This window comes from Filicampus tigris, chromosome 16 (genome assembly GCF_054856515.1).
Source record: "Filicampus tigris isolate MCC_2025a chromosome 16, RoL_Ftig_1.0, whole genome shotgun sequence".
NCBI classification, from domain to species: Eukaryota; Metazoa; Chordata; class Actinopteri; order Syngnathiformes; family Syngnathidae; genus Filicampus; species Filicampus tigris.
Genome location: NC_141232.1, coordinates 15,258,412 through 15,276,845, shown reverse-complemented (window position 1 = coordinate 15,276,845; position 18,434 = coordinate 15,258,412). Strand labels below are relative to the sequence as shown.

The window sequence follows — 18,434 nt, the reverse complement described above, 5'->3', positions numbered from 1 at the left end:
ACCCAAAGTATGGGATGAACTCTCCCGCTCTGACAGCTTTTGAGATTGTGTGGCGCAGTTTGGCAAAATGAAGATGAGTGTTCACTTTGCTCAGTTGAGATAACATTTGGACTTATTCCAAGGTTCAACGCATCTGACCTCCAAATGTGGTTTTTAAGTGCAATCTTATCAATCTGGTTTATCCTGTGTCGATTTGTCGAACCCCCAAATCGATTTTTCTTGACAAGAGGTTTCATTTATCGGCATACCTTTCCATAGATGTGACGTGTATGTGTGCGGTGGTTGTACCATCGATATGCTCTTGCTGTCTTTCTGCTTTCAATTCGAGCTAATCGTGTGTAATTTTCGACCACATTGTGGAGGATCAAAGAGAAAGAACTTTCACAGAGATAAGAAAATGAAGCTGTGCAGCCTGCACAAGAAACTGCTGACTGTCAAACACTCCAACTCAAGATAACTGATAGGATGACGTCAACTTGTGGAGATATAGACAAAGTCATAAAGCCAGACTTGAGGAGCCTTTTGTTAGGAACACAATTCCATATTTGGCATGCGGGTATAGTTAAAGCGGAAGTCAACCCAAAGGTATTTTTTTCAAGAATATGTTCTATACAAGCCCACTAGTTCAAAGACGGCATTCTGATAAATATTGCGTTTGTGGAACAAGAGTTAATCCACCGGTTTTTAGCCATGTCTGGGGGCGGCCATTTTGTCACTTCTGTCGACTGAAAATGACATCACAACTGCTAAGGGCACAGGTAACGACCAATCACGGCTCACCTGTTTCCTGAATCTGATTAGTCGTTACCTGAGCAGTTGTGATGTCATATTCAGTCGACAGAAGTGACAAAATGGCCGCCCCCTGAGATGGCTGAAAAGGGGTGGATTTTGCTACTTAACTCATATTCCACAAACACAATATTAATCAGAATGCCTTGTTTCAACTAGTGGGCCTGCTGGGAACATATCCGTGAAAAAAATATGTTTGGGCTGATTTCCGCTTTAAGGAAATAATAAACAATCAGAGGTAACCATCCAGAATTATCTTCACAAAATTGCATCATTGTCGACACTAAAAAAAGGCATGTCATTATTCTTTTTGATTGATAGGATTTTTTTGAAAGGAAGGCAGTTTCTTTGGTGATATGAGGGGGAAAAAAACTGTTTTGCGATTGGAAACTAAAAAAAAAGAAGCTCTACTGTAGTTTTATCTGGTCTGGATGGTGCCTTTAGTCACAATAAAAATAAATCCCATTTAGTTCAATTTATCCAGATAAATGCTGGGTCATACTGATTGGTGAGTCTCCTTTATTAAGATTATAGGTTGTAGCCATACACCCAATGAGTTGGCAGGTGATGAATTAAAGCCTTGGTGGAGTCAGTCATTTGAATGGTCAGGATGAAGAATAGCTCCAAATGTCTCGCCAAAGCCTAAGACGGTCCGTTTCCCCAATTCAGAGGCTGCACCCTTCCGAGGATGCAGCCTAAGCAGTCTGTGCAGGTGAGAATCAGCTTCAGTTGTCACATCGGACAACTGCATTCATCCACGTTAAACGGGACATTTAACACATTTAAACTAAAAGGCTTCTTCAGTTGTAAGGGACACACCCACGAGAGAAATACGTAAAAAAAGAACCCTTTTGGATAAAAAAGGTCAAACACGAAGAGTGAATTTGCCTCGATTAAACCTTTGTGTTTGGTCTGGTTTTAGCTAGCGCAAAAAACTCAATACAAACATGTTTGCTGCCAACCTTACAATAGGTTGCAAAAGGTATATGCATTGAAAAACAATTCTGAGGTCTATTCTTCAAGGTGATTAAGCTTTTACGCTAAAACTTTGACTAATGCTATTGCTATCTTTGTTCACAGTTCAACCGCTGGTATATACGTTTAGCGGATACGCTAGCTTCTTCGGTCGCCTTTCTCCAAGCCTGCTAGTTTTTCACTCGGTCCTGGTATTCGATTCTGGCTATGTTGTACAAGCTCCCGGTGTCCACAGACAGCAATGATTATTTTATTTTTTACTTATTATCCATTGTTTCTCCACACTATCTGCACAGGATGCCATGTGTGTGTTGTATGTGTGTGTCATGCGTGTAATGTAGTAAATAGACTGCACTCCCACATACTCTCAGTTCGGCACCCGTGGATTCACATATTTTTTTACGTTTAAAAATAAGACTTTTTCAGGAGCACCCCCCCCCCCTTTTGTGGAAAAAAATCACACTGTGGATTCACATATGCTAATTCTTTTTCAATGTTTTTACAAACTTTTTATATATATAATATTTACTTTTAGAAGCCAATCGCCTCTTTCCATGGAAAAGATTTAGCGGAGGTTTTAAACATACATTTTTTTCATTCAATGCTTTTATAATGGCCATCAATTATATGCATATTTTCACTACGAGGTGTTCAGTCTACATTCTCGACACCGATTGGCTGCTGCGACACAATGTGTCTTTCAGTCCAAATTTACCAACCCCAGCGAATGTGCTCGCCCCAATTCCTGTCACGTCCCAGGCGTCAATCGTGCCACCCAGCACCTGGATTTGCACCTACTTGACCTGCGGCGAGAGTATTTCAGTTTGCATTTGGTCTGACCGTAGCATCAAAAAGCAATTTCCTTCACTTGTAAATTAGGAAAGATTCCCCTGGTAGACTTCCACAGACTTGTAGAATGCATGTTCAAGCTCTCTTGGCAGCTCTTATTGGAGTACGGCATTCTCAGATATATGATGTTTTCATATGAGCTTTGCATAAGCAGATTTGATAGAAGCCACTTATTAGTGTAGCGTTGGGGGTTGTTGCCAATGAAAGTGGAGACAATTTAACGCTACTGTACATCTGGAGTAAATGTATTATTTACCCGATTGGGCTGGTTTTCCTTTTTGAGTCAACTCAGCAGTTTTTGTCTTTGCCAATCTTACACATACACAGACACACAGACACACACAGTTTACTACAGGGATACGCAGTTAAACAGATTTAAGGCTGAATGTTGCCTTTTTTTTTTGTCTAGAAGTGGCCTTCACTGTGTTTTTCCATTTTATTTTCAACTACATAACACAATGGGGAACTGTTTTCAAATAATCAAATTGACTTGTGTTTTTTTTAGCTCTTCCTAAGTGAATCAATCTTAAGGCAGCAGGTCAAATGTTGCACTGGGCACTAAAGGCTCTTGAAAGCGTCTGTGACCCCCTTGTAACCCTCTGTCCTCCTTGTTCCCCTTTTAAAACAGCAGACTGGCAGACGTCAGCTCGGTGGGCCGAAGAGGAGAAGAGAAAAGCTGCTGCTCCCGTGGAGTACATTTACCTTGAAATTGCTGCTTTTCCCCTTTAAATTGCTGTGAGTTCTCCAAGCTATGTCAGTCCGTCCAAATGGACTCTAAAAAGTTACCTAGCAACTTCTTCACCTTTTCATTCTGGCAATATATTTTACTAAATTAAAACCAAGGAGTTGGAGAGGTGTCATTTGATTAATCAAGAAGGCATGAGCACATGGTGATAAAGCTCTGTTGTTGGAAAACAAAAACTTGATTTACTCCTCCAAATGTTATGTTTTATCCTCCTGTGAGTTAATTAAAGTAATATTTCTATTAATTGGCTGATGATGTTGACTGATGATATCATTCAAGTTTATGAGACGTGCTTCTTCATTGAAACGATTCCTTCTTCACATAGTCATTCATAATCAGAGACACAACAAAACAAGTAACACCTCTGATTGAATACTAGTTAAGTTAATTGCCTCTTGATGATAGATACGAAAAACAAATACTGGTCACAATATGTATTCACTGGTCACAATGTTAGGCACTCCTACACAATCCAACAAAAATCTGATACTTGAAATTGAAGGTGTGATGTTTAATGTAATTAGTGGCTATGCTTTACAGGTACAGTAGAATGTGAACTAGAATAGAATGAGAAATTCTGGAAAGAGGTACTGTATGAAGAAGTAGTTCTGATCATTCCAGGTGGAGAGAGACTCTGGATTGGTGCAGATTGTAATAGTCATGTTGGTGAAGGGTAAATTTGATATCCAGCAAAGCAGCATGGAGGGGCAGATGGTGTTGGTCTTTGCTAAAATGAAGGAAATGGCGGTAGTGAAGCTTGTATTGCATCTCGTGCAGATGATGTCATCTAAAGGAGGTTTCTGACTGTAAGGCAGTAGTTGGTGCAGTGTAGCTAGACAGCATAGGATGGTAGTCTGTAAAATAACTGTTGGGGGTGAGGGAGACTAAAAAGAAAAAGGCGGAGCAGAGAACACTGTGGTGGAAGTTGCTGAAGGAAGAGCCTTTCAAAGAAGATGTGAGACAGGCTCTCGTGGGCAGAAGGACCTTCCTGAAGACTGGACCACTATAGCCACGGTGACCCGAGAGAGAGGCAGGAAAGTACTTGGAATGTCTTCTGGGAGAAAAGGGGAAAATAAGAACCAGAAAGTGCAGCAAACCATACAAAGGAAGAGGTTCTCTAAGAAGAATTGGGAGATCGAGAGAACTCAGTAAAGGAGACAAGAATGCAAGGAGATGCGACATAGAGCAAATGCAGAAGTGAGAAAGGCCAAAAAAGAAGCATTTGTTGACATGTAACCTTTACTAAGTTAGACAGTAAAGAAGGTGAGAAAAATCGTTCCAGGTTGGCCAGACAAAGAGATAGAGATGGAAAGGAGGTGCAGCAGGTTAAGGTGATTAAGGGTAGAGATGGAAATGTGTTAACTGGTGCCAGTAGTGTGCTGGACAGATGGAAAGATCACTTTGAGGAGTTGATGAATGAGGAAAATGTGAGAGAAGGAAGAGGATCAGGATCAGGAAGTAACAATGATTGCTAAGGAAGAAGTTAGAAAGGCACTAAAAAGGATGAAAAATGGAAAGGCAGTTGGTCCTGGTGACACACCTGTGGAGGTATGGACGCATCTAGGAGGTGTGGCTGTGGCGTTCTTGACCAGATTGTTTAATGGAATTCTAGAAGGTGAGAAGATGCCTGAGGAACGGAGTAAAAGTGTACGGTGATGTGCAGGGTTGTGGGATCTATCAAGGAATCAAGTTGATGAGCCACACAAAAAAGTAATGGGAGATAGTAGTCAAAGCTAGACTCAAGACGGAAGGGAGTATTTGCGAACTACAGTATGGTTTCATGCCTAAAAAGAGTACTGCAGATGAATTATTGACCTTGAGGCTGTTGCTGAAGAAAAAGTCAGAAGGATCTGCGTTGTGTCTTTGTCGATCTCAAGAAAGCCTATTTTGGGATACCCAGAGACGAACTGCATAAGGAAGTCTGTAGTGACAAAGAAGTACTGGATGTTCGAGTAGTACAGGACGTGTATGATGAGGTGAGTGGTGAGGTGTGCCGTAAGTGTGACAGGAGTTTAAGGTGGACGTGGGACTGCATCAGGGATCCGCTCTAAGCCTCTTCCTCTTTGCAATAATGATGAATAGGCTGACACTTTTTTTCAGGCGTCACCAGGATGGATGGAATTAGAAATGAGCTCCTCACAGGGGCAGCCGAGGTTAGGTAGGTTTTGAGGGAAAGGTTAGAGAGAGAGATGACTTGGATGGTTTGGACACACCCAGAGAAGAGATAGTGAGTATATCTGTAGAAGGGTGATGAGTATGAAGATGCTGGGAAAGAGAGCCAGAGGAAGACCTAAGAGGAAGCTGACGGATGTAGTGTAGGGATGACCTGAGATCTTGGATGGAAAAGGTTGACACACTTAACAGGACAAGCCGAAAGGAATAAATATCAATTTCTAAGACTTTTTCTGTATCTACTGTATAATTCTATAAGACTGCATTCTGCGAGTATATAGCCTACAAATGATCACTTCGACAACATTCCAAAGAATTCACAATGTTTCATAACTAATGAGCTATTTTTAGAACAGGCCCATGGGCTACGTATATGCTCCTATCTGCTGCCCTTTGGCACCATGTTAGTGACCACTGTATTCCACATACAAGAGAAAACCAAAATTGCCAATCTTGGTGAAGAAAACAAATGCAAGTGTAAATAGCACAACGTAACAACAAAGTGAAATTGCTGCTAACGCCACTGCAAAATATGTCTAGTGCGATTATTGTACATCGAGTATATTGTGGTGTCAATTCAAATTCGATTAATTGTTCAGCGGCAGCCTTAATTAGAATGCATTTTTCTACCGAGCGTAGAAGCCATCTTTGTTTGTCCGGCATCTGTGTTATAATGAGCACCCCGAGTATGGAGCTTTTGAGATAGTTGCCAGTGATCAATAATCATCTCCTCTCTTGTGTTGATTGTAGTGCAGCCTCCCTCAGTCTGAGGCTATGAGAGGGAGAGAGGAGGCCCAGGCTGCACCATCATGCTACTTCTGAGACGACGGGATGAGAGTTTGGCCCGCAAAACACAAGGTAAGACAAAACTGCTGCATGGAGCTTGTCGTTAAGTCGAGGTGTTGCGGCCTCATCCCGGCATGCCAGCAAGTGCGTCTTATCTCGCCGCTTTGTTTGCACGTCTGCAGCTCTCCTACGCATGTGACTGCTGTAAAGCTCAGTGATGGATGGTTCTAAGTCCCACAGCCTTCTTGCTGCCGTATCTGGCCGTGCGCTTAAGGGTTAGGATCAAGGTTCAAGGTGGAATTTACAGACGAGTGCTTTAATCCCGGGTTTTGAGCGCAGTGTGCACTTTGATCAATGCCACTTCACCTGATCCAGCACCTATCGACCATCCCCTCGGTTTGCATGACGCTTCAGCCACTGATGAGGCAGTTAAAGGATTTGTTGAGTGTGCGCCCATTGGCGTGTGTTGCGTGGCCTTTCGCCGTCTGTTTGCGTTCTGTAATTCATGTGGAGTATGAAAGAGGGAAGATAAGACGCAATTCTTTTCAACCCTGGACCAAATTGCGCAGATTGATCTCAAAAGCGGCCATTATCACACGCTTTTGTTTCGTTTTCTCACATATTAATCCCCTCGTTCGTTGGTACTACACTTTTGTCAAAAAAGCTTGTTGTTCTAAATTATTTATTTATTTTATAACACATGCTTCTCTCTAGTGTCCCCCCCATGCACTATTAATCAGCTGTAATGTACAGCAAATTGAGCCATTGCAGAGGAGAAGGAGTTTTTGTTATGCTCTTTTTTTTTTTTTTTTTTTTTTTTAAAGTGGCGGTGTAAATTGTCGGCGTTTGCACACATTACAGCACACCAACAAGGCAGCCGTAACACACTTCCTCCTATTACTTAATCGTCTGCCTTGGCCGGCTGCAGGCGGACGACGGTGCGGCGCGGTAATGAAGTGCCTCTGCTTCGGCCGTCTGTCATTAGCTGAAAGTCACACAGCTCCATCGGCTAATGCTGACGTTGCACCTCGCCTACAACCGTCTTACATCATGAAACATTACCATATAGATGAATTAACTGCGCCGTTGCATCGCATAAGCGGTCATGCTCGCTCCTAGGAAGAAGAAAGTGACGCTAATGGTGGGATTTTAGACCTATAGGCAGGCCTATTTAGACTCGTCTGGTTACACATTCGCCAAATAGTGTCACCCTACGGAGTTACCTTAATGTGGTTTACATCCTGAGGCTGGAACAATTCTATGATCAGAACTTTTCAATTGGTAGGTTAATAAAACTTACAAGCCTTAATCATGAAAATACTTTTGTAAAAGGTAGAGTAATCTAGTTACTGTGTAACCAATTTACTATGAATGAGCACAGACCAATAATACCAATTTTCAGAGCTGGGTCATTTTACCAAAAATGTCATTCAATTTCAGTTTTTCTTTTTGTAAAACAAGGATATCAACAATTCAGCAATTTGCCTTTGTGCAAGACCTCTGTCTAAATAGAAGTCCAGAATTCTTTCCATTTTTCAGGTTCAGAAGAAACAAACATAAGCGAGTGCCAAAGAAATGGTTAAAATGTAGCCACATTAGCGCGCTGTTTGAAAATGTTCAACTGTTCTGAAGCAGCAGCAGGGTTTTGGCTCTTCATCATGTCATTCCCTTCATTAACTAAGCCCGCTACACATTTTTCTACAGAATCCACTTAACAGTAAATTATGTGTCAACATTCATATCCAGTTTGAATAATATACCTTAGATACTCAATTTTATTTGGAATGACAACCGTGGGCTAAGTATTTAGTATGCGTATTTGTCATCTTTTGATAAACTGTCTTCAGTCCAGCGTGGCCTTCTAATGCTGAATGCGCTGATTTTGAGGGAAATTTTAAATAGACACCATACTTCATATATGCTTATTTGTTTTTTGGGGGTATTTTTTAAGCAAACAGAGCTTGTTTATGCTTTCATTTCTCTCATGCCCGTCTAAATTGAAGCTAATTTAAGAGCCTGGGAGTTCATATGAGGAAAAGGATGGAGGGAAAAAAGCAACATGGACGTGTTTCAGCTGTTGTTTGTAGGGGAAGGGGAGAACAAGATGCCCCAGTGTACTTGTTCGTTTGTCAGAAAGACAATAACGTCTGATGTGCATGTGCTGCTGTTTCGCTTGTGTCACCGTTTGGAAAAAAAAAAAAAAGAAGTATAGCAGCAGCGTGGGCATATCTCATTAAATCAAGAACTATTCAAAGAAACTTTCAGGCACAGCAAACTCTGCCTGGCACATTTCTCTGGAATGCACTCCAATCATATTGCTCAATCTGGGCTACACTGGTGTTCAATTATCTTGTAATTGAATGTGCGTGTGAGATGTGGCGGTGCAATCATAGAGGGTAACTAAGTATCTGGTGCCTGTTTATCATAAAGTGACACTATCACTCTATATTAATTGAATTTAGACAGTCAGATTACATGTTCGAGCTGGACCTTCAACCATGGAAGGGATCTTTGTGCGTGGCATTGATTGGGCTACAAAACGGCAGATCAATAGAGTTTCACTCATCCTTGTCTCCAGTAGATGAGCAGGAACATAAGTCACATGGAAAACAGCCCGCAGAGTCAATCTTTAGCTGAGCGTAGCGTTTTCAGCATACGCTTTGGTGGCATTCCCTGGCATGTCTTCGGATGCTGCGGGGAGGAAGCATCAGGTCCTGTCATGTTGATCCGGCAGCTAGTCAATTCAAGGGTCAACATTATGAATGGATTAATTAACGAGTGATTTTCCAAGTATATATAATAATACCATATATATGGCAATTCTTTCTTTAGCGTTGGCAAGCAGGAGGCAGTTGAGTCCCCCCAGGACTTAGTGATCTTCTCTCTCAGATCAATCACTCTTGTGTTGAGCTCCTTCTAGTTGTGGGAAGAGGAACCCACTCTCGATGTTTGGAGGTGACGGTGAAACCACCCCCCTATTGACCTTGTGTCCTGGCTTGTAGCATCTTTGTACTGCAGCACATTCACCTCATCCATCTCCAGCTGTGGTCGCAACTTCCTATTGCTGATGTTTAAACACTGAGCCCTCAGTTGTTTTTTTTGCTCCATGTGGAGGTGGGGTTCCAAAGAATCTATGCCTCCCACATTCCCTGCACTTTCACTGGGGTTACCACTGTAGTAGTGCTCCGTCAGTACCTTGTTTTCCGCTCTGCTCTTCTTCCAGTAGTCCATTTCTCAGCAGTGTGTCCTGGTTCCCCAACAGCTGGCGTACACCTCGTTGACCCGGGTGACGTCCGAGCCGGTATGACGCAATCATTATTTGTATCACTCATCCCAGGTATCGGCGCATAGCATGAAGGGTCTTGCCTACCTGGCCTAAGGAGGACCCAAATGAATATTATCATTCGCTCTCACCGGGATTCGAACTCCGCTCCCCTGTGTCCAAAGTCAGTGGTTTTAACCGCTGGACTATCCAGCTGCTTTGGGGAGAGGCCGGAGTTGGCCACATCAGACAGGATTCCAGGTGTAGGCTGTGCAAAGAAGCCCCAGAGAAGGTGCAGCATATCCCAGCAGGGTGTAAAATGCTGGCTGGCAAGGCATACATGGAGCGGCATAACCAGGTAGCAGGAATAGTGTACATCTGTGCCAAATATGCATCAGAGGTCCCAGAATCCATTTGGCAGACACCTCCAAAGTTGGTTGAGAACAACCAGACCAAGATCCTGTTGGACTTCCAGATCCAGACTGACAAACTGGTGATAGCCAACCAGGCTCAAGTAGTGGTGGTGGATAAACATCAGAATACCAAAACAATACGGGGCACATGTCATTGCATCTGTGGGACCGCAAGGTACACAACATTTTTTTTCTTCCTTACTTGGCCGCGTGTCCGGAGTGCGGCACCTGCGTGTGACGTGGCACAGGTTAAGTCCGTTCTCGATGTCGTTCGGCTGACTCGGACCGACTGGTTAAATATGCAGACGGGAAATAGGTCATGCCCAGCTATAGATCTCCTATGGTTTACTGGTTTAGTGTGACTAAATGCCTGCTGTGGGAAAGGTCATTCAAACAACACAGCCAGTGTTTGCTTTTGCACGATATAACTTGTTCAACTGCAGTATGCTCATCTTTGATTGATCAGATGCAGCTTTTAATTTTGGAAAATTAAATTATTCGTCATAGCAAAGGATTTGGGATGCACTGTTTGATGAATGCTTGTGCAACTAAGTACTGTTCTAAAGCATTTCTCTTCATCTCCGCTCCACTAAGCAGCATTTTCTTCACCATTATAAAAGCTGCGCTAGACAAATAAATCAGTGTGTTCTCGAAAGAGGGGCGCAATCTACCCTCTGGCATCAAATTTGATGGTGGTGCATCATACGCTGCACCGCAGGGAAGAGGAGAAGGCTGTTTGTAACGTAGTGAAGATGAAACGGTCAAGCATGGTTACTGACCCTCATCCATCCCCGAGTGCTCGCTGTTGTGCGAGGAGAGCAGGAGACGAGCCGGTCGCCACAAAGCGACCACTGGCCCTGCTGCTGTTCAAATGTCATGGCTAATGCTCACTTTGCTTGGGCGGCCTCAACCAAATAGAGCAAACTCCGCAGCCTCCTCTGCTCTTCACTCGGCCTCGCTCACTCTGGAAGCTTCCCCAAGACCTCGCTGGGATTTCGCCAGGACATAATACAAAAGTTATTGATTGGGTTGCGTGAAGGAAAAATACCTACTAGGAGTTGAAGTGAAGAACTCACAACGGGAAGCTAATGCTTCCCTGCGGGTCTTCGTCCACAAACTGTCAAAGCCTGTGATATGTGGTAGCGCCGCCGCAGAGAGAAGGACATAATTAAACCACTTGAAAAAGTAACGGTCTCACTTAAGTTTAATCATACATGTAGTCAAACAGTGAAATGTTGTGTCGTTGCAAACAAGAAGAAAGGAGATAGAACCATAATGGATTCGGTCAAAGTCTGACTGATTAAACTGTGCAGCACAGTTGAGGGTGGAGGATGCATCGCTCACGTAACCGTTCAACCGTGCCTTTGCAGCAATCCATTGTTCCTCTTTGCATCCCATATTGACTCTTGAAAATCACAAGTTTTCAGAACTTATCGAAATGTTTTAAGTGTCTGTGTTGTCAACTGTGAAAGCTAGTTTCAAATAATGCACGCAGTCAATTGTGCCGCACTTGACATCGACATTACATTTCAGACAATTTGAACATGATGATTTTACAGTTTTAAGACCCTCACCATGGCGAAAATGCTTTTTAAAATCTAAATCAGGTTGTTTCTTGAACAGTGTGAAATCTGCAAAATGTTGTCCGACAAAACAATGGGAGCCTTTTCTGTGTCTGTGAAACTGCACCAAAATGAACTAATTTACTTTTGTAGAGGAAACAACACAAAGGAAACGACACAGACAGCAGATTACCGCTTTGATATAGCTAAATAAGGTCACCCAAAACATTCCATAAAAGCTCAATTAACACTCTTTTCAGAGCACATTTTAAAAAATAGAGTTCTATTATTGGCTCTTAGTAGATTACACAGGTGTTCTATCTAGATGGCACCCTAACAGTGTGTTTCTTTGTCTGCGAGCACAATTACACGAGCGGTTTTAAATTCTTATACTATAGAATGATGAACAACACTCCCTGAGCTTGCTATTATAACAAAGTTGATTTAACCAAAACGGGGCATGCTAATTATTCTTTTTATCATTATATGACTATATTGTTAAAACATGAGTATTTTCTAATTGGACTGTGTGATAACAAACATAGCGTTGAGTCACTGAGAGGCTCCATTGAACACATTTTAATAGACTCATAATAGTCAATGGTGGGGAGAGAGGCAGTCAGCCTTAAAACATCCGTGCTACTTGCTTTGTTCTAGGACATCTACAGTACAGGTGGATGCGCTATACTGAACACAGAATTCAATTGGCTGCACGGTTATTCAATTTAATGATTGGTTACGGATGGTAATTGACAAATCCTGACCAAAGCTAAGAATGAAGCACAACATGGATAGGTTCAGGTTGTGGTGAAATATGTCTTTGGTTTGTTATGACATCCTCATTCCTAGGTTATGATATCCTCATTCGTAATGGCTAAATATAGAAGTGTAAATCCCCTCAAAAATAAACTTAAAAAGAATAAATAAGAAAAAAAAGGTCAACCTCTACGTTGTGGAAATTCACTAATCACCTGCGAAAAGTGTGATAGTGTAGTGGTACACACGCCTGAGTTGTGTGCAGGCAGCGTGGGATCGGTTCCCGCTCAGTGACGGTGTCTGTGTGTGTGTGTGCCCTGCGACTGGTTGGCGACCAGTTCGGGGTGTAGTCTGCCTTTCGCCCATTGTCAGCTGGGATAGGCTCCAGCACCTCCCCGCGACCCTGTACAGGATAAGCGGTTTGGAAGATGACACATGACCTGCGAGAAGTGAGGGAACACTGTATATATGTCCTGTGATTGACCAGTGACCAGTTCAGGGGTTTGCTCATTGTCAGCTGGGATAGGCTCCAGCTAATGAGGACAAGGGATAGATGTGTACCAAATATTTTGGCCATTGAGTGTAAAATCTGATGAATACATTTTGATCATGTGATCAGTGTTTGTTTGTCCTCCATGTTGTAATGTATGCAATCAGTGAAGATGAATTTCCCAATATATTTAATCTAATCTATCTAATGTTTGAGGTCTAGATCTGAAGGATAACAAAGGCTTGGAAAACGAAGACTAGTAAAAAAAAAATGCTATGCATCATTTACTCCAATTTATTTCTTCAAGTGGTTGCAAGAAATGTAATTATCTGAATCCGTATTTAAGATGCGAGTGCAGTATGGTGGCAGTGAAGTCAAATCCCTTCACAACAATCTGCGGTTTGGCAGATAGTGAACAATTCTTCCAAAAAGAGATTTCAAGCTTTTTATTTCCACTGCCATTTGAAGTACACTGTCAAACTAAACAAAGTGAGTTACACATTGTGTATTTAAAACAACCATTATCTCTGCCTTAAAGTCCTTTAGCTTAATGCTGACACATAATGGCAAATGCGATAGACGGACGAATGAATGTCATTGTTGTGTTGTTCAAATCCTTTAAGCAATAGATATGTGAAGCAACACATGTAGACAGATCATCTGACACAGGCATATATACTTTATCGTCTGCAAAGAACAACTAGTAGCTTACTGAGGAGCTGAAACTGTCTCCATGGAGATATCCTTATGGCTAAATGATCCTGCCCCCCAAAAGGTGCATACATCAGAACCAGTAGCACATATTCCATTGAATTGAAGCAAAATATTTTCATTTCTTTACATTCTATTTACAATAAATTCTTGAGTATAACACACACTTGTGTATTAGACCCCCTCACACATTTGCCCTTCAAAACCTGATTTTCCTTTGTACTCATGTATAATACGCTTTTTAAAACTCACTTGGGAAAATACTTCTTGCCGTCTGCACTATATTGCTGGCCAATGGTCACTTTTCAGGAGACCCCAAAAACTGCATGTTTGTTCAACCATTAAGATTGCCTCATCAATGTTCCACCTGTATTGTTGTAGCAAAACACCACCCACTGGAATTCACCATTATTTGACATAATTGACTTTGGCGATCAATAGATATTTATTTATTTACAAAAAAAAAGCATCGGAACACTACACAATGCATAAACCACCAACATTGGAGCCGCGGGTGTGTCCAGAGGTGCGCGACATCATGGGAAGAATTTATTGCAAACTGTTTTGACACTGCGACTGCAGTATCTTCATTTTAGGCTCACTTGAATTCTACAGTAATTGCCGTCAGCGCAAGTTGACCTCTGACTACATGAGAATTTTCTGCCCAAATGCTTGATATGGTGCCTGCAGTAGGCAAAGCTCCAGGGGCACATTAAGATACGTTGTCCTTCTGTTGCTCTGTGAGGTGTTAGTTCTTGCAAAGTGTGCATTTATGCACAGCATATGACGATAAAAAGTCCCCCGTACTTTTTCTCACTTCTGTGAGTGAGTCATGTGTTAGCCACACAGAACTTAGTGCTGACGCTGTGGCGTGGAAACACCGCGGCCATCTGGAAAGAGTTTTGAGTTTTAGCAAGTTCCCATACACTTTTTAAAGCAACATTTAAAAAGGTGTCTGCTGAATGAGATGCTTGCTGACACGATGTCTGCTTTTCCTACTGTAATGCGTTGCTAGTGCACTGCATCGTACTGAGAGACGTTTCTCTTATTATGACCTCTTCATGTAGCTAAATGAGGTAACCAAAGATTGTATTCTATACCCTTTGTGCTCATTGGAGTCACTGGTACGATGGAGCCTAGCTAGCCTCGCTGACTTTGGGCGAGAGGAGAGTTAGACCCTGGATTAGTTTCATGTCAATCCCAGCGGACAAACAACCATTCACACTTACATTCACACCATTGGACACAGGTAGAGTCTTCAATTAACATGTGTGTGCGCACACACTTACGCACTTATTTATAATCATATCTCTGTATGAAGGGATTCTCTAATGGCATTGGCAGATATGAACTTAACATTCCTGTCAGACCAAAGCAAATTCCATCAGTCCAGGAAAAAAGTTGCAGCGCTAGCCATTTTCTAACAGTCATAATATTTTAAAGCCAATATCGTTGCTATACTCATTTCCTCCCGTTTTTTTTCCAGGTCACAGGTCAAAGTGATGCATCATAAAATGTTTCATGTGAGACTATTTCTGGGACTTATCGCTCAGTATAATAAAATCACTGGCCACAAAGAAGATAAATGCTCAGTTGTAATTGATATTGTCAGAGGGGTAATGTCATTCTTTATTCTTATGGTTGTAGTTTACAGTGATGTCCAGACTTTTAATGATGGTTTATTAATTTGACTATTGCATGCAAAATATTAGAAACACCTCCAGGATGATGCAGTGGAGCAACTTTAATGATGGACGGGGCCACAATTTTTCATCAGTGCTACTTGGGGGGGGCCACATACGACTTCGCACTTTCTAAACTGATGTATGACCAAAATGACGCTTGAAGTATGGGCAAAATATGTGCCGGCCCGCAAATACCAAAAATCTGTGTATAAGTGAAATTGGGCCGTTTTTGTAAATTCCAAAAATTCTTCCAAAAATGCTGATAAACCGCCAACATGTTTTCCCCACGAAAACAGGGTTGACTCCACCACCTCCCAACACCAACCCTAAACAAAAACATTAAAAAAAAAAAACCAGTTGATGTTAAAATAAACCAATAAGATTGGTCATGTTGATTTAGTCACAATTAGCTGCAGACAACCCCCCGGACCCCCCCTCACATATGCTTGCGTGCACACTCTGCCACACTCACACCGCGTTATCCGCCTACAGTAGCAACCACCTCGCTGTGAGAAACGAGACATTTCCCCTCTGCGTGAAGGCTATAGCGTGCCTTCTGCTCCCGTCCGCGCCCGCTTTCCCCCCTGCGGACTCGCTCTCCGTGGTGGATAAGAGCCTGTGGTGGGGTCTTCATAAATCAAGACGCCTGCACTGGCACGATGAGGCTACTTTTTAATTAAAACTGTGAATCAGGCCCCGTTGATTATGAATTGTACTCGGCTGCCACGGAATAAAATATACAGGCCTCGCTTCTTACCCCCACCTCCACTCTGACGCTTCGCCCTCTCTGTCTCTCTCTGTCTGCTTCTCTCTGGCATTCACTGTTCAATTTTCAGAAATGGAGAATGTTCACAGCAGGCTTTGGCCATGCATAGCTGCTGAAGGTTGACAGTATTGTGAAATAGCCAGGGAGCTTAGCGGTTGCATAAATATAATAACTCAAAATACAGAGTGCAGCGCCACTGGGGTCAACACCATTATATCACATAAAACAGCCAGGAGGAGCCAAACACACCACTACACGCTGCTAGCCACTCCTTTAATTATCACTGCTGATATGTGTTGTTCGCTTACATCATCCAGTCGAAACTGTGAGAGCAGTATTATGATACCAAGAACAGGGGGTTTGCTGGTCTGTGCACCTGTTCGAAGAAAACCTTCTTTTCCATTGTATTCATGAAAGCCGGAAAGACAGCTGAGGTAAAAGAGGACGCAGTTCTGCTTTCCCACTCTTCACTGTCTCTAGGCAGCAACAGTGGCAGCTATACACTGTGAAAAGCAATGAGTAATATCCCAATCTATGAATATATTTATACGGCAAACTGCATGTCTTAAAAACCTCTCTGGGGAGTATCAACAACACATCTCCTTTTTTCTTTTTTAAATTGTTTATTAATGACCTTTGTATGTCGGGTTAGTACAATTGACACCATCCTATGGAAATATGGGAATGATCAGGGCCACTAAATGGCAGAAAATAGCCTCAAATGGGAGGCGCCACACTCTCACTCTGCTTCACAGTAGACTCCATGTTTACTGTGGGGGGTATGTTCCAGAGCCACCCGCAGTGGGTTAAAAGCCACAAAATAGAGAGATCATACAAACATGTTTTTAAAACTAGTTTTACCACTCCGTATTAAATGGGGGCGTCAACCCCAAAAATTTCTTGACAATAATGTTGTGTAATAATATGTGCCTCCACGAGTCTAAACACGGCATATTGCATTTGCGGAGTATGAGTTAAACAGCAAAAAATTCACCGTTGTTTATCCGTCTCATGGGGCGGCCATTTTGTCACTTTCTGTCAGCTGAAAATGACAATATAACGGGAATGATGAACCGCCATATAGCGAGGGAACACTGTATGTTCTTTCAGTGAATGTGTGTGTTGTAGAAAGGACTACTGAAAGGCAAATTTACCGCTCTGCACAATCAAACTCGTGAATGATAACGCCCTGCTAATTGAAGGTACCAGAGTGATTCACTCTGACGACTGTAGCGCTGTAAATGGAGTCCTCCACGTCGCCATGGTGACAGGCATAGAGCAAGCTCTGGAGGAGTCCTGACCTGAGTTAGAGTCATGTTATAGTTTCCACATATCCCCCACCTCTCCCCCCTCAATTTATGCCATCATCGAGTTCTATTTGCATTCACATTACTATTCATAAGCAAATTACATTCACTTGTTATGAGCAGTCTCATTTCAAATTCAAATACCATTCTGAGCATTCAGTATGTCGTCATCACTCTAACTGCAGATGAATTGAACCACTCATTGCATACAAGATGTTCTGTTATATGTTTCTGTCTATCTACCTAGTTTAGTTTGTAAGCGTTACACAATACTACGTATTACAGGCTCTGCTAACCCTGTTAGTGTGGCATCTCTAAACATGGATGTACTAAGTAAAAGTCAAATTTTTAGAAATGTAGGACTTTCAACAAATGATTGATTTCTTTTCCACTGGCGGAGCTAGGATTTTTTTCCATGGGGGGGAGGCAATATTATCACTGTTGCAATTTTAACAACATTTAAAAAAAATATATATATTTTCTTTACAAACCCCCAAATTTTTTCGGAAAACGCTGATCAATATTCATTACATAGTCCCTTCGGGGGAAGAGGTGGAAAAAAATTCCCGGAAAAAAAATCCCCAAATACCCAAAAGTCAATTATCTGGTCTGGCGTGTGACGAGGTCCAAGCATATTTCAGGGGGGGCCAGTGGCCCGGCGGCCCCCTCTGAAGCTCTAGCTTGCGCGAATGGTAGTTTGTCAAAGTTGGTATTAGGAAACGCTAACGGAAGCCCGTTGAAAATCATAGGCGGACTGGCCTATAGGCATTTACTATTTTTTCCGGCCAGACAAAAAGGTGGATAGACGGATGGTGGAAGGGTACCCCGGCTGTAGGTGGTAGGCGATAAACGGACCGCAAATTTTTAGTAAATGTTAAATGGTCTTTCACTTATATAGCGCTTTTCCACCTATTAAAGCGGAAGTCAACCCAAACATTTTTTTCAAGAATATGTTCCCAGCAAGCCCACTAGTTGAAACACGGCATTCTGATTAATTTTGCGTTTGTGGAATATAAATTAAGCAGCAAAATGCACTAATTTTTAGCCATCTCTGGGGGCAGCCATTTTGGCTTCTGTCGCCTGAAAATTACATCACAAGTGCTCACAACGACCAATCACGGCTCAGATTCAGAAAACAGGTCAGACGTTATTGGTCGTTGGCTGCC

The 18,434-nt window shown here is 42.3% G+C and overlaps 1 protein-coding gene and 1 pseudogene across 3 annotated transcripts in view; both read left to right on the top strand.

Moving 5' to 3' along the window:
• The window catches only part of grin2ba (glutamate receptor, ionotropic, N-methyl D-aspartate 2B, genome duplicate a), a 152,038-nt gene that overhangs the window by 7,604 nt on the left and 126,000 nt on the right, over positions 1-18,434 (top strand). For all 3 annotated transcript variants that reach the window (XM_086055120.1, XM_086055119.1, XM_086055121.1), the window contains exons 2-3: positions 3,242-3,348; positions 6,281-6,388. In XM_086055120.1, the coding sequence (XP_085911246.1) occupies positions 6,362-6,388 (27 nt within the window). In that variant the 5' untranslated portion in view covers positions 3,242-3,348; positions 6,281-6,361. The remainder of the gene's footprint in view (positions 1-3,241; positions 3,349-6,280; positions 6,389-18,434) is intronic.
• Positions 4,019-5,014, top strand: LOC147134929 (uncharacterized; annotated as a pseudogene).